At 40.4% G+C, this 13,214-nt stretch overlaps 1 protein-coding gene across 1 annotated transcript in view; it reads right to left on the bottom strand.

The window, feature by feature from the left end:
* Positions 1-13,214, bottom strand: part of GLP1R (glucagon like peptide 1 receptor) — a 57,680-nt gene that overhangs the window by 14,749 nt on the left and 29,717 nt on the right. Inside the window, exon 8 of the mRNA XM_035110510.2 lies at positions 7,009-7,069. Coding sequence (XP_034966401.1) covers positions 7,009-7,069 — 61 coding nt within the window. The remainder of the gene's footprint in view (positions 1-7,008; positions 7,070-13,214) is intronic.

Here is a 13,214-nt window from a genome sequence, read left to right as displayed (position 1 = left end):
AACATCTGGAGGGCCAAAGTTTGGGGATGCCTGAACTAAGGCATTCAACAGTACTCAAGACTAGCAATATATGCATTCTTGTGATGTATCTGTATGCATGCCCACAGACTTGTCTTGTATGTAGCAGTATGTATTGTACAGTGTGCATCCCTCCCCACCCCCCTGCAAAATTCCTGGCAGTGAGGTCAGGCTACCCTAGTAGATTTGCCCTTTACTGCAATGGTGTCCCTGAATGCAATGATTTCCTTTTCCCTCATAAGTTGCGATCCAGCTGATATGGAATGTCTGATAAAAGGTTAAACCAGTTTTGAGAGGTATGGATTATGCATCGTGAATTATCAACCTCACCATGGGTATTGCAAACAAACATATACGCACCACGCTACAACAAATGCACAGGCTATGACGTGGGGGTGGGATACTATAGCTCCATTGGTGCATCATTTATGTTACCCACTCTGCAGCATATAGAAAGCCTGCTGACATGCATCCAAACACATGAGCTAAAAAATAAACACTTTCAAAGCATGGAGAAAGATGGAGTGGTTGTTTTAGTTCCAGAATGGTCCCCTCAGTTTCAGGTGGTTTTTTCCATTTTCCAGTGGACTGATATTTTTAAATATCAGTTTTTTCCTAGATAACTTTCAATTACGTTTTAGCCACTGCCCACATTTGCATCTATAAACCATGGATTGCCATGAACAAGCTGAGGGCTAGTGCCTGCCTGCTGCAGAACCGCTCTCCTTTTGCTCTTTCCTAGGCTGAGCTGAGAGCAACAAAATATGATGTTAAACCCAAGCTTTTTTCTTGGCTTACCATTCAGGGTTTGTTTGGGGGAAATGAACCAAAACTGCTACTTTAGACAACATGGTAAACCAAGGTTGCTGCCCACCACTCATTAGTGCATTAGTGTGGTACTAGTTCACAGCAAGCCATGGTTTATGGGTTTCTATAATGTGTGAACATGGCTACTAAAGCATAGGAAAAGTGTGTTTATGATATTATTACCAGTATACAGGTCCTCTGAGGCAGGACCTGGTCGCAGAAAAGTCACTTCAGTGATACATGTGACCAAGGAGCGGCTTTATGGCATATTATTTGGTCCGACTTAAGAATTATTGCTGGATAATAAGTGTGCTGGGGAAAAGGTTTGCTTTCCTCTGAATAGCGCTAGAACAAATTTAAATGTTTTCTGGTATAATGATATAGGTTGAGTAATGGTGCTGCGCATTAAATTCTGCTAGACTTCCTTGTGCATTAATTGGCTTCTTACAGCACACCACAGCATAACAGCTTTTAAATGTATACCAATGTGCAATCAAAACATCATTACAGTAAAATTAAAATGCCAGAAAAGCAAAAAGTGGTAGGAAAATGCAAAGTAACTTATCTGCACACACTGCCTAGCTCCTTTGTACTTTCCCAAGCCTATGTTATTAAATCCCAAAGCTTAATGCAATCATCAGCATCCATTATAAATGCTTCAGTAAGATCTAAATCTAAGTTGAGGAGTCAAAGACAGCAGACCACATTTAACACTTCTCAGAGTAGTATCTAGAATTTCACTAGATCACATTCACACTGGGAAAGATTTATATGTTCAAGGATGCCAACTCTGTTGTTGCTGCTGCTGCTGCTGCTGTTGTTATTGCTGCTGCTGTTGTTAGCAGCTGCCCATCTGACTGGGTTGCCCCAGCCACTCTGGGCAGCTTCCAACAAAATACTGAAACACAGAAAACCTCATAACATTAAAAACCGCCCTGTACAGGGCTGCCTTCAGATGTCTTCTTTATATATTGGTCAGAGAGGCCAGATTCTCATTGAGGTGGTAAGCTTTTGTCTGGGCTGTACCACTTCTCTGTGGGTAACAACTAAATCTTATTCCATTCAGAAAATTGCCTCTTCGTGGAAAACATCAAGGAACGGGATTCTTAGCCTAGTTATGTTTTCTATGTACAGGGAATTTTTTATTGAAAATCAAATTGCATTTTTGTACATGCCATGGATATACCTTAAGAGTGTGTGTGTAATGGGAAATATTTGGGATCAAATACAGTACACTCATTCATCTTTTCTAATCCTCAAGTGCTGCAAATCCACAGCAGATCAAAGTGAAAATAAGAGAGTGAACAAGAGCAGCTAAGTCTGCAATTGATGTGGTCAAGGTAAATTCCACACTGGACTCTGCCATCATTCTGAGGACTGCTCACTGTTCAGCACAAGCAGTGAGCATTTTGAATAGATTTTAAAACTCCATGCATGAGTAAACAAGCGCTTAAGAATGAAATTGCTACCCCAGAATTTGGTGGTATATGATGTTACACCAGTACTGCAGAAAGCTAAGACAGTACGCACATTCTGAATTGGGTATCTTACATGTGGCCCCAACCACTTTTTGTTTTTAAAATTCAGGCTATTATATCCCAAGACAGGATCATCATAATGGATCGATGTGATCATTCTTAACACACCACCATAGTACCTAAGTAGCATCCGAAGGGTGCCTTACAACAGGAATAAGTTTTGCAAGACTGACTAACAACTGAGGCAAGTGAGCAGCCAAATATTACCACAAGGAGGCAAAAAACAAACACACAAACAAAAACCCTGGTCACCTGCCAAAGTAATAAGTGAGGAGAACTGGGAAAGGAGAGGATTCCTTTCCAACTGTATTTACATTTGTCCTTGATTGGTAAATAAGACTCACCCACTGAATTGCAACCAAATAAAAACCCCACCCTTTCCTTTTTATTAAAAAGCTAACCTGTGCCATTTATGTAAAAGAGCTGCCCACTTAGGATGGGGTTCTCTGTCTTTACTGTTTAAAATTATTGATTTTCAGTACCGTACACACTTAGAACTGTCAGTTGCTTTGAACCACTGTGGTCTGGACATTATTTATTTCTTAATATCCCTCCTAAGCAAGGAGTTATTCCAGTCACAAATGCAATTTACAATCTGCTGCACAGCTACTGTAGCATCACAGAGACAAAGGGTAACTGCTGAGCCTAAGGCACAGAAACCTTGCGCTTTATAGAGAAGAAAAGGAACAAGGTTAGTTATTATACCATTTTAGAAATATTTATACAAGTTTTAGTTTACCCAAATTGCCCATTAGGGCCTGCTGAATGCATCAGACCGTGGGTTTTGTTTAATAGAAATCATAAGCCAGCTTTGAGTAATACAAAAGGCAAGCAATTCAACATGAACATTCCTGACACATTTTTACATTGCCAAAAAAAAAAAAAACCCTACTGAGTTTGCAGCATGCTTAGAAGCAGGGATTGGGAGATGTCTGGTTTTCTGTATACTGATCCTCAGAACAAAAATGGCCCTAGTCAAGGTCTTACTTAGTTTGATATGGCTTTAGACAAGAACTTCAGAAAATGCTAGGGATATTTTTGATGGGCAATTGGACACACACAAAAGTGTTACATGACTTATGAGCCAGGTGTACAATTCACATCCGTAAGAACTCTCTCAAAGGAATTAACTTCTTGTCTGTTGTGCTTTAAAAGTGGGAGAGCAGGCTGAGAAGAAGGGTAGATAGTTGAACACACTCTCCCTCAGATGGCATGGCACCCAGCGCAGCTGGTAGCGTGACTGTCACACAAACACCCAGTCTATTTATACATTCATTTTTCTGAAATTAATGTGTTCAGAGTGGGTTCAAAACAGATACAACGTTAACAGGTTCGTTACAAAAATGAATTATGTAATCAAAACAATTTTAATAGTCAATATAATTTTCAATGCCTAAAGAGTCGGACAAGACTAAACGACTAAACAACAACAACAACAATTCATTATACGTACACTCCACAATGACAGCATATTATTTTAAGGGGGGGGGTCAATGCAACACTGGAGCTGATTCTTAAGAGTCATTTCACACTCTTGCATGCACTGGAGCTTGCAGCGCCAAACACCATGGAGATATAACTTAGGACTGCATGCTGGAAACTCAGGACTAGTCCTTAGCATGTGCATTGCCCACTATGCTCATAAAGAGCTCATACACCAGCTCTTTACAGGTTAATGTGCGAAGTGCATGTGCCAAACTGTGAACTGGCTATACGTAACTAGGATCCAGAGCATGAACTTGTGCTCTTGTAGCTAAAGAAAAAATAATAACCAGCATAGGGCATACATGGCTGCTTCCACTTGTCATGCCTTTGGGTCTAGGAATAAGTCTTGGAGGAGTTGCTAGTTATTACTGCCATTAGTTTTAGGGGCTACACTGAGGTATTAATTGTCCTGTTGGTAAGGTTTTAAAAAGGTAAAGGACCCCTGACAGTTAAGTCCAGTCGCGAACAACTCTGGGGTTGCAGCGCTCATCTTGCTTTACTGGCCAAGGGAGCCGACGTTTGTCCGCAGGCAGTTTTTCCGGGTCATGTGGCCAGCATGACTAAGCCACTTCTGGCAAAACCAGAGCAGCACACGGAAACGCTGTTTACCTTCCCGCCAGAGCAGTACCTATTTATCTACTTGCACTTTGAAGTGCTTTCGAACTGCTAGGTTGGCAGGAGCTGGGACCGAGTAACAGGAGCTCACCACATCGCGGGGATTCGAACCACCGACCTTCCGATCGGAAGCCGTAGGCTCAGTGGTTTAGACCACAGCGCCACCCACGTCCCTTTGGTTTATGCTCACTTTATTTTCTTTGATATGTCTTTAAAGAACTGCTGTTATAATTCATTTAAGTTATGTATTATTGTGTTTAGACTGTTGTTGTTTTTAAGCATAGCTCTGCAGAAAATGTGGTATGTAAATGGACTGTGAATAAATGGCAGGCAGCCATGAAAAGGTTATTGTGGCAGGGAATTATGGGAGGAAGTAGCCTGGATCAGCACACTACCAACCATTCCATGACTGGGGCTGCGCATTGTGCCAGTACAACATTTTGTACCCAAGTCATGAGCATTAATACATGGCTCCATTTAACAAACTACCCTGGAGGACAATGTCCCTGCCCTATGACTAGGCAGATTAGATGAAAGGGTTGTAAGCAGCTCAGCAGCCTGTCAGGTGTACATGAGGTCTATATGTATGTGACAACTGGGGAATGACATATGCATATTAAGATGCATAGCATAAATAACCATTACTTTCCCCCACACTTATGATCCCTGAGCACAAGAGGGAAAGAAAGGGAACTGAGGAGGAAGAGGAAATAATGATGGAAGGACATATAGCACAAAAGGGGAGCACTCAGTAGCTAATTCACACACACACACAGAGTAAATTCTCCTAAAACAGAACTGGGAGCCCAAAACATTGGAACATCACCACCAATTACAGAAGAGAGGAAGTGGTACGTTTGTTTAAAATGTTATTTTCATATGTTCAGGCTTTTTCTTGGCACTCTAGAGGAATGTGTTGGGAAGTGGGCATCATGGTGGCAAGCTCTGCCCCCGCTCACATCACTTCTAGGTAGGCATGTTGCGGATGTGCAAATGACCACAACCACTTTTACGTTGGTTGGCACAGCCTACCACTCTTAACATTCACAGAGTGCGGCTGTGACATTTGAAAGAAGAAGAAGAGTTTGGATTTGATATCCCGCTTTATCACTACCCGATGGAGTCTCAAAGCGGCTAACATTCTCCTTTCCCTTCCTCCCCCACAACAAACACTCTGTGAGGTGAGTGGGGCTGAGAGACTTCAAAGAAGTGTGACTAGCCCAAGGTCACCCAGCAGCTGCATGTGGAGGAGCTCTTAACCACTACACCACACTGGCTCTTACTTGTAAGAGGCTTACAAGTAGTAATGCCTGCTGCGTTTGTTGTTCTAGCATGATTAGTGGGCTGCTGGTGCTGAATGAGAATACCTCACTGTCACAAACCGTGTGATAGCCACTGTGGCAGGAACAAATCCCTGTTGTCCAGTTCCATGTGTTTGATGAAGAGGTTTATTAAGGCATACTGTACATAACCTGACGAGGAACTGAATGCTAAATTATTATTTTTGAAGCTATTTTATTTTCCCTCAGTAAAAGGTAAAAGAACAAGTACATGGTAATGTCTTTTCATTTCTTTTGTGTAATATGGTTTGATGTAACAAGAGGCCACCCACACAGAAAATAGGGGTGTGTATTTATAAACAGGTCTGAATAACTCAAGTAAAAGCAAATAGGAAATCAGACACATATGGAGAATAACATATTTTCATCAGAGGAATGTTGTTTAGAGACATAACACACACAGTTGGAATTTTTTGCCAGCCTCTGGAAGCAGAATATATTGAAAGTAAGATAGCAAGTAGAGTCCTGCTAGATCAGACAAAGACAACTATCTAGCCCAGTTTCCCATTTCCAACAGTGGCCAAACAGCTGCTTATGGGAAAACTGTATAGGCAGGACAGCTGGTATTCAGAGGCACGCTGCAATCTAAGCAAGTAGGCATCACCACATCTTGTGACAAAAGTGTTTTCCTTCTGGTGCTTGAAAATGATCCATCGGAAATATAAGATTCCCAGCTCTGTAACCTTGAGTAGAAACACAACCTTTTCCCTCAACAGCCACACCATTATAGGACACACACTTTCCCCATCATGGAGATTAACTTCAGAATCAAGATTGGTTAACAGATTATACTTGTCCATAAAGACCACTACTGGAAATAGAGGTTTTGAGACATTCTGACCAGTGTCGTGAGTTATTGGGGCAGTGAGAGGAAGGAGCCAGGATATAGAATAGAATAGATTTCCAAAGACACACGTATTTAATGATGCAGAAAATGGTTGGCCAGCAAAAGCTTGCACTGATTTATTTATCTTTGCCAAATGTCATCAGAACTCTTCTCTTTTTTTTCCCTCAATGAGTTGCTTTTCTAGCATAAAACATGATCTGCTCTAACCAGGCTGCAACATGAGCAAATGGATAAGATGTCAGTCAATGGAACAGCCACTGCCAAAGCAATCAAGCCAAAGGAAAATGGGCACCTCTCCCCTCCCCACAGCAAACACAACCCTCAAAAGCGATCGGCTATGAATCAGAACTGAACCAACCCCACATCTTCATAAAGGTACTTGACAATTCCCCAGGGGATAACAAACAGCACTGGCACACCTGGAAAAAAAGAGGGAACAAGATATGCACAGAAAATGAGAAACAAGAAAAAGGAAACAGGAAGGTGACACAAAGTTTTTTATATAACGCAGAACAACTTTAGTCAAGAAGAAGTTGCAGACAGTAAGTTGAGCCCATTATACTTAAATGAATTAAACACAAACACCCTATCCTGAAGAAGTTTTCACATTACAGTACAAAATCCATAAGGTGGAAGTACTGAATTTAATCTGGAATTCATTCAGTACACCTATGGAATGCCAAAGCTAATATTAATACATCGTGGCAGTTTCATTCAATAGCCTGAAGCCCAGATAAATGGCACAGATTGCTAGAAGCTATCTTCACTTCTGGAGTCAGTTTTTTAGAAAATAAATTAAAACAAGAATAGTAGTAGATTAGAAAACAAGATGAGGGCCAGTGAGACCAGTGAAATGCCATCCTTGAAGTTGTTCGACAGACACCCAACATCTGTTTACCAAGACAGATGAGCAAGAACCTTCTCAGTCCAGCTGCAATATTGAAGACACTCATTGGGTGTCCCACCACAGATCATTTCCAAACCCAGGTGTTTCCTTCAATCTAATGAAACCTTTTTAATTACTTCGAATATTTAATTTCTTGCAAAGCGAAGAAGTTAAGTTGTATTAATAAAAGCCTCAAACCATAACATTGGTTAGATGAGATATGAATGCTCGAAGAGAACAGGCTTTATTTCTTTAGAGCAAACAAATAGCTGAGGGGAGCAGTAGCCCCTGTGACTTGCAGAGGGCCTGGATGCCTCAGAAAGACATTCATATTTTATTGGGTTACCTGATTTTTAAAAGGAGCGATGTATTTTAATACGTACAAACCAGAGAAAAACAGTTGCTGCTGCTAAATCTGAATGATTCTGTTCTTGTCAGTAGTTTAAAACACAACCCTGAGATTTGAAAGCAATTTGTATACCTATCAGCTGACAGCCTATGCTTTGCACTGATATACTGTACACAAAGTTACCATCTAATTAGAAGTTATAAATCTGGTCAGGTGTATGCATGCATGCTATAACTGCCAGTAAAGGTAAAGGGACCCCTGACCATTAGGTCCAGTCGTGACCGACTCTGGGGTTGCGGCGCTCATCTCGTATTATTGGCCGAGGGAGCCGGCGTACAGCTTCCAGGTCATGTGGCCAGCATGACTAAGCCACTTCTGGTGAACCAGAGCAGCACACGGAAACGCCTTTTACCTTTCCCTCTTGGAGCGGTACCTATTTATTTACTTGCACTTTGACATGTTTTCGAACTGCTAGGTGGGCAGGAGCAGGGACAGAGCAACGGGAGCTCACTCGGCCGCAGGGATTTGAACCGCCAACCTTCTGATCAGCAAGCCCTAGGCTCTGTGGTTTAACCCACAGCGCCAACTGTGTCCCAGTACTGGGCAATAAATCCCTTGGGGTATATAAAGGTGGAAAGGATGAGTCAAGGTGGACAAGTTGCTCACTGCAAGTCAGATACAGGGATATGCTTACTGACTGGGTGGCTATTTGCAACCAAACTGCCATGTTTGCCATAGCCAGAACTCAGGTGCGTACCAGTTTTGAAGCGAAGCACTGAAAAACAAAACAGTGATTTCTATATACTCAGTACCTATATACCCTAGGTAAATCCAAGTATATCCACCTGCAAGTTAAAAGCAAGAAGTACAATTGTACCTACCCAAATCATAGTTTTCCATTCCCAATGAAAGATTAGCAGGGAAAAATGAGTGTTTTGAATTCCACACTCCTCTGTCCATATAGCTATAAAATGCTCAGGTTCAAGAACGGCAGCTCTAAGCCTGAGACCTACATGCAGTTGCCTCGTGCTAAGCTATAGACCAGTGTTTCTCAACCTTGGATCCCCAGCTGTTGTTGGACTATAACTCCCATCATCCCTAGCTAGAAGGACAGTGGTCAGGGATGATGGGAGCTGTAGTCCAACAACAGCTGGGGACCCAAGGTTGAAAAACACTGCTATAGACTATTCATCCAGCTATCCTTCTTGTGAGATGAGGCCTTTGGGGGATCAATGTCCCGACAATTGAATCCCTTCTCCTCTCAGGTACCGCTGGCACCAAATCTATTGAGTTTTCAGTGCCAGCTGAAGACACTCTTATTCACCGAGGCCTTTACAGAAGTCTGCTGAATTGCTTATCCCACTGATTTATGTACGTTGTTTGGGCATCCTGTTTTAATATGTATTTAGTATTGATTTTCATGTAACCTGCTCTGGCAGTGCCTTGAAAATGAACTGCAGGTAAGAGGTATTATAAATAAACAGCATATAACATAAGTCCAGTATTATCTACTCTGGCTGGCAGTAGTACCACACGGAAAAATATGAAGGGGAAGAAGAGTATAAAAAGATGTGCTGCCCTATTCCATCCTTTTTATCTCACCCCCCCTCCCCACCTGCATCAGGAGCAACAAGAAGAAGAACAACAAGCTTGCTTCACCCAGCTAGCTAAAAACCCAAGCGTGTGTGCTCCTCAGAAGGGTTTATTTCACTTACAATTATGCAAAAGATATCATATGCTTCTACTGCTCTCTTATGCAAAGAAAACTTAAACCTGTAAAATTATTCCTGGAACTTTTCATAGCTTAGCAATGGGGGTAAGTGAAATACTATCCCCTCAAAGAGATGGCAGCTACATATTCCCAATGCAACTAGAATCTTCTTCAGGACTAAGTTTTTCACAGCATTAAAATGTGGTGCAGGCTCCCAACAGGAGAACAGGTATGTCTTGTTTTCCCAAACTCCTGCTTAACAATCCAAAATCGACTACCTCGGGCTGTTTAATCCTTCTAAAACTAATTATATGCAATATGTTCTCAGTGCAATTTGTATTGGCACTTGTGATTTATAGCAAAGTCAAAAAAGTTGTTACCGCTCATGTAATTTGATTGTAAAACTCCCTAAGGCTTCACTGAAAATAGATTTTGCAGTGAGATTGTCTTGTCTTAGTCTTCAGTTACTGCCTGCTTCAGCCTAGATTGAGCCCTCTGACTGACCTTTGGAAGTTAATGCATATTGAAAATACCACTACTTAATCGGCCATTAAGCAGATGTCGGCATCTCCTGCTACTGCCACCTACATTCAACAGGAGAAGGTAGTTTTTACATCTTAAATGGGATGGTGTGCACGAGACAGTTCTACAGCAATACCTATTTAGAGTCTGAGAGTAGCTGCTACCATCCTTGTGCCAGCCTGAAACACAGCACTCCAAAGGATAATTTGTAATGAATTCTGCTGTTAAAGCAGATGCTAATTTGCACAGCTGCAGTTACAGCTTTAAATTAGTTCTGTTTATAGAACTAATTATATTACAGAAGGACAAGAAGTAGACTTAGTGAAAAGAGATATAAAAGAACTGAAATAGTCCGTTTTCTGTATCAAATTTCCAAAAGAAAGCCTTTCAGAAGCCATTCTCAGAAGAATGCCAAAAACAGGATCACTACTTTAGGAAATGAACACCTGCTTGCTCACTGAAAAATTGCTCAGTTTTTCTGTTTTAATTAGATAAACTTTATCACATATCTCTGACAAGGTACCATAGCCTGCAGCTGCAGAATTCCTTGTTATAACACAATATGATTAAAGTCCTACTGAGTTCAAGTGAGTGTTACTCCCAGGTAAGTGGAGCTAAGTATGCAACTTTGGTCCACACAAACATCTACTATATTCCAAGCTTTGCAACAGACTAATTAATGAAATCTCAATTTCAAGCCCTTTTGGTCCTTAATATTTTCCTGAAATTTGAATGCTCTGTTTCTACACTGAGTTTCAGATGGTTGCTAGGGAACAAATACTTTCCGTGCTTTCATAAGCAAACCTATCGTCGTAAAATGGTTAACAATACTCTGTCAAAACTGGTTTATTGTTTGCTACATTTATGGAACTGAACTCTGTCAAGTATTTTGTAGGGGCAGAGAGCAACACTTGCGGGATATACAGCTTCAGAATGGTGGTGCTTCAGGCTTAGAGATATGTCATGTAACAGGGCAAACATTATATTAAGTTAAGTACAGATCTATATTTCCTAGTTTCTCTTCAGCTCACACTGAGGCTGCATTCAGACAGCGGTTTATTCCATTTCCCCAACATTCCCCTAACTGTTAATTTCTGCATGCTATCTGAGCTTTCACATGACATACAAGTCATTTCCAGAAATATAGTGGAATGCAGCACAATTTTAGTGCTCATTTCCATGTTATTTGTTTCCAGGGAAAGTTTGCAAGTAACGCAGAAAACTTCTGCTATATTCCACTATTTTTCTAGAAGTTGCTTTTACATCTTGTGAAAGCTCAAATATGACATGGAAATCAACACTGAGGCAAATGTTGGAGAAATGAAATAAACCACCCTGTGAATGCAGCCTGGCAGTGTTTTAGTTAATCTGCAGAATACATATTGCTAACTTCTGCCCCTATTCATATAGGACAGGGATGTCCAACTCCCAATAGTCTGCAATCTATTCACAGTATAAACAAAACTGGCAGTGATCTACCCAAAGTTGTGGAGCTTTCTTTAGGAAGCCAAAGTTGGCTGTTGTTTTTTGCTTTTTTGTAAGGAGATCGCTGAGGGGCCAGAGATCAACCAGGATCTACCAGGAACACCCCATGATCTACCAATAGATCACGATCTACCAGTTGGACATGCCTGATATAGGAGAAAGCCGAAGGCAATGAAAACTGGAGCAACAACTGAAGAAAGAATGATTCTTTAGTAGGAAACAAAGTAGACTCAAATCCTTTCCAAAACACAGTTTACTTGCTAACATCTGACATCAGATGGAAAAATAGCTGGGACTATCCTCTAGTAGCCCTTGTAAAAAAGGATAATTCAAAAAGCAGCAACACATATAAGAAAACTTGTTTCTACAGAACTGGTAACTAGTGAAGAGCAGTGTAATATGTCCTAATAAAGTTGTTAATATTCTATTTGACAAGTTTCTTATAAGAATAATAGAGTGATAATAGACTAAAAGAAAGAGCCCATCTCCCATAATTCCTCTCCTATGATAGAAGGCCCTCCTGGCTCCTTCCTAGTCAGATTCTATTGTGGTTGCCAACATGTTATAATAGCTCCTTGTCACTAGTAAGGGACAACAAAGAATAAATTTACCTCAAAGAGGGGAAGGAACCTTAATTTTCTCACCCTTTCATTTCATTTCCCCTTTTTGAATGGCATGTTCCTTTCTGCCTCTTTAGCTGGATGTAAAAAATGCTACAGAAGGTACTCTAAATTCTTTAAACCTTTTCCCCACATAGTCCAAAGCTCACCAACATTTGCTCTTGTAACACCAAACAATAGTTTAGCATTATATCTAAACTAGTTCACTTAAATTACATATATCTTATAACTAACTGCCTGATGTGGTGTTAATTTTGATTTTTATAATCCTGTTAGTTAAAACAACTGGGATCAGATTCACAGTTACAAAGAGATCTCTGATATATTATGAAAATTGTAATTAATGACATGAATACAATGAAGTGGATGGGCAAAATTGTGCTACAGTTGATGTTTCTATTCTATAATTTACCTACAAGTTAAAGCTAGGAAACAGTAAAAAGGTTTTGGATTTCATATGGCATGAAAAGCAACCAAAAAACCCCAAAACTATTCTTATTAGATTCTCTAAAGCAGGAGGTTTATGTTTCCCTGATACTGTAATATTCCCTTATATTATTTTGCCTGCCAAATACAGTTTTTTGAATGGGATTCTGGAAGAGATCATATATAGTGGAGAAATTGAGAGGTTTATTTCAAAACATATACTCTGAGAGTACCAGTATATGGACCAATGCAATAAATTTAGCATTAAGGTTGCAAAATAGTATTGTGACTGAAAGCTTCCCGAGGGTATGAAAAAAGTGGAAATTAAAACAATTAGGTCCAAATACAGCTGCATTGTCAGGAGTTATGTTTATGAAATATCTTAAAGGGACAATTTAATTGGAAATGTTGACAGGTCAAAAAAGAGTCGTTCCAATAATCTATATTGATTTGTTGAAAGGTGATAAATTTAGACAATATCACAATTTAACAATGGATAAGTACCCTCAGAGAATAAAAGGGCAGCTGCTGGCTGTCACAGGCTGGAAAAACTGTCTGCACTATT

Source organism: Zootoca vivipara, chromosome 3 (genome assembly GCF_963506605.1).
Source record: "Zootoca vivipara chromosome 3, rZooViv1.1, whole genome shotgun sequence".
In the NCBI taxonomy this organism is placed as follows: domain Eukaryota; kingdom Metazoa; phylum Chordata; class Lepidosauria; order Squamata; family Lacertidae; genus Zootoca; species Zootoca vivipara.
The sequence above is the reverse complement of the archived record's forward strand: the minus strand, read 5'-3'. Positions and strand labels throughout refer to the sequence as shown.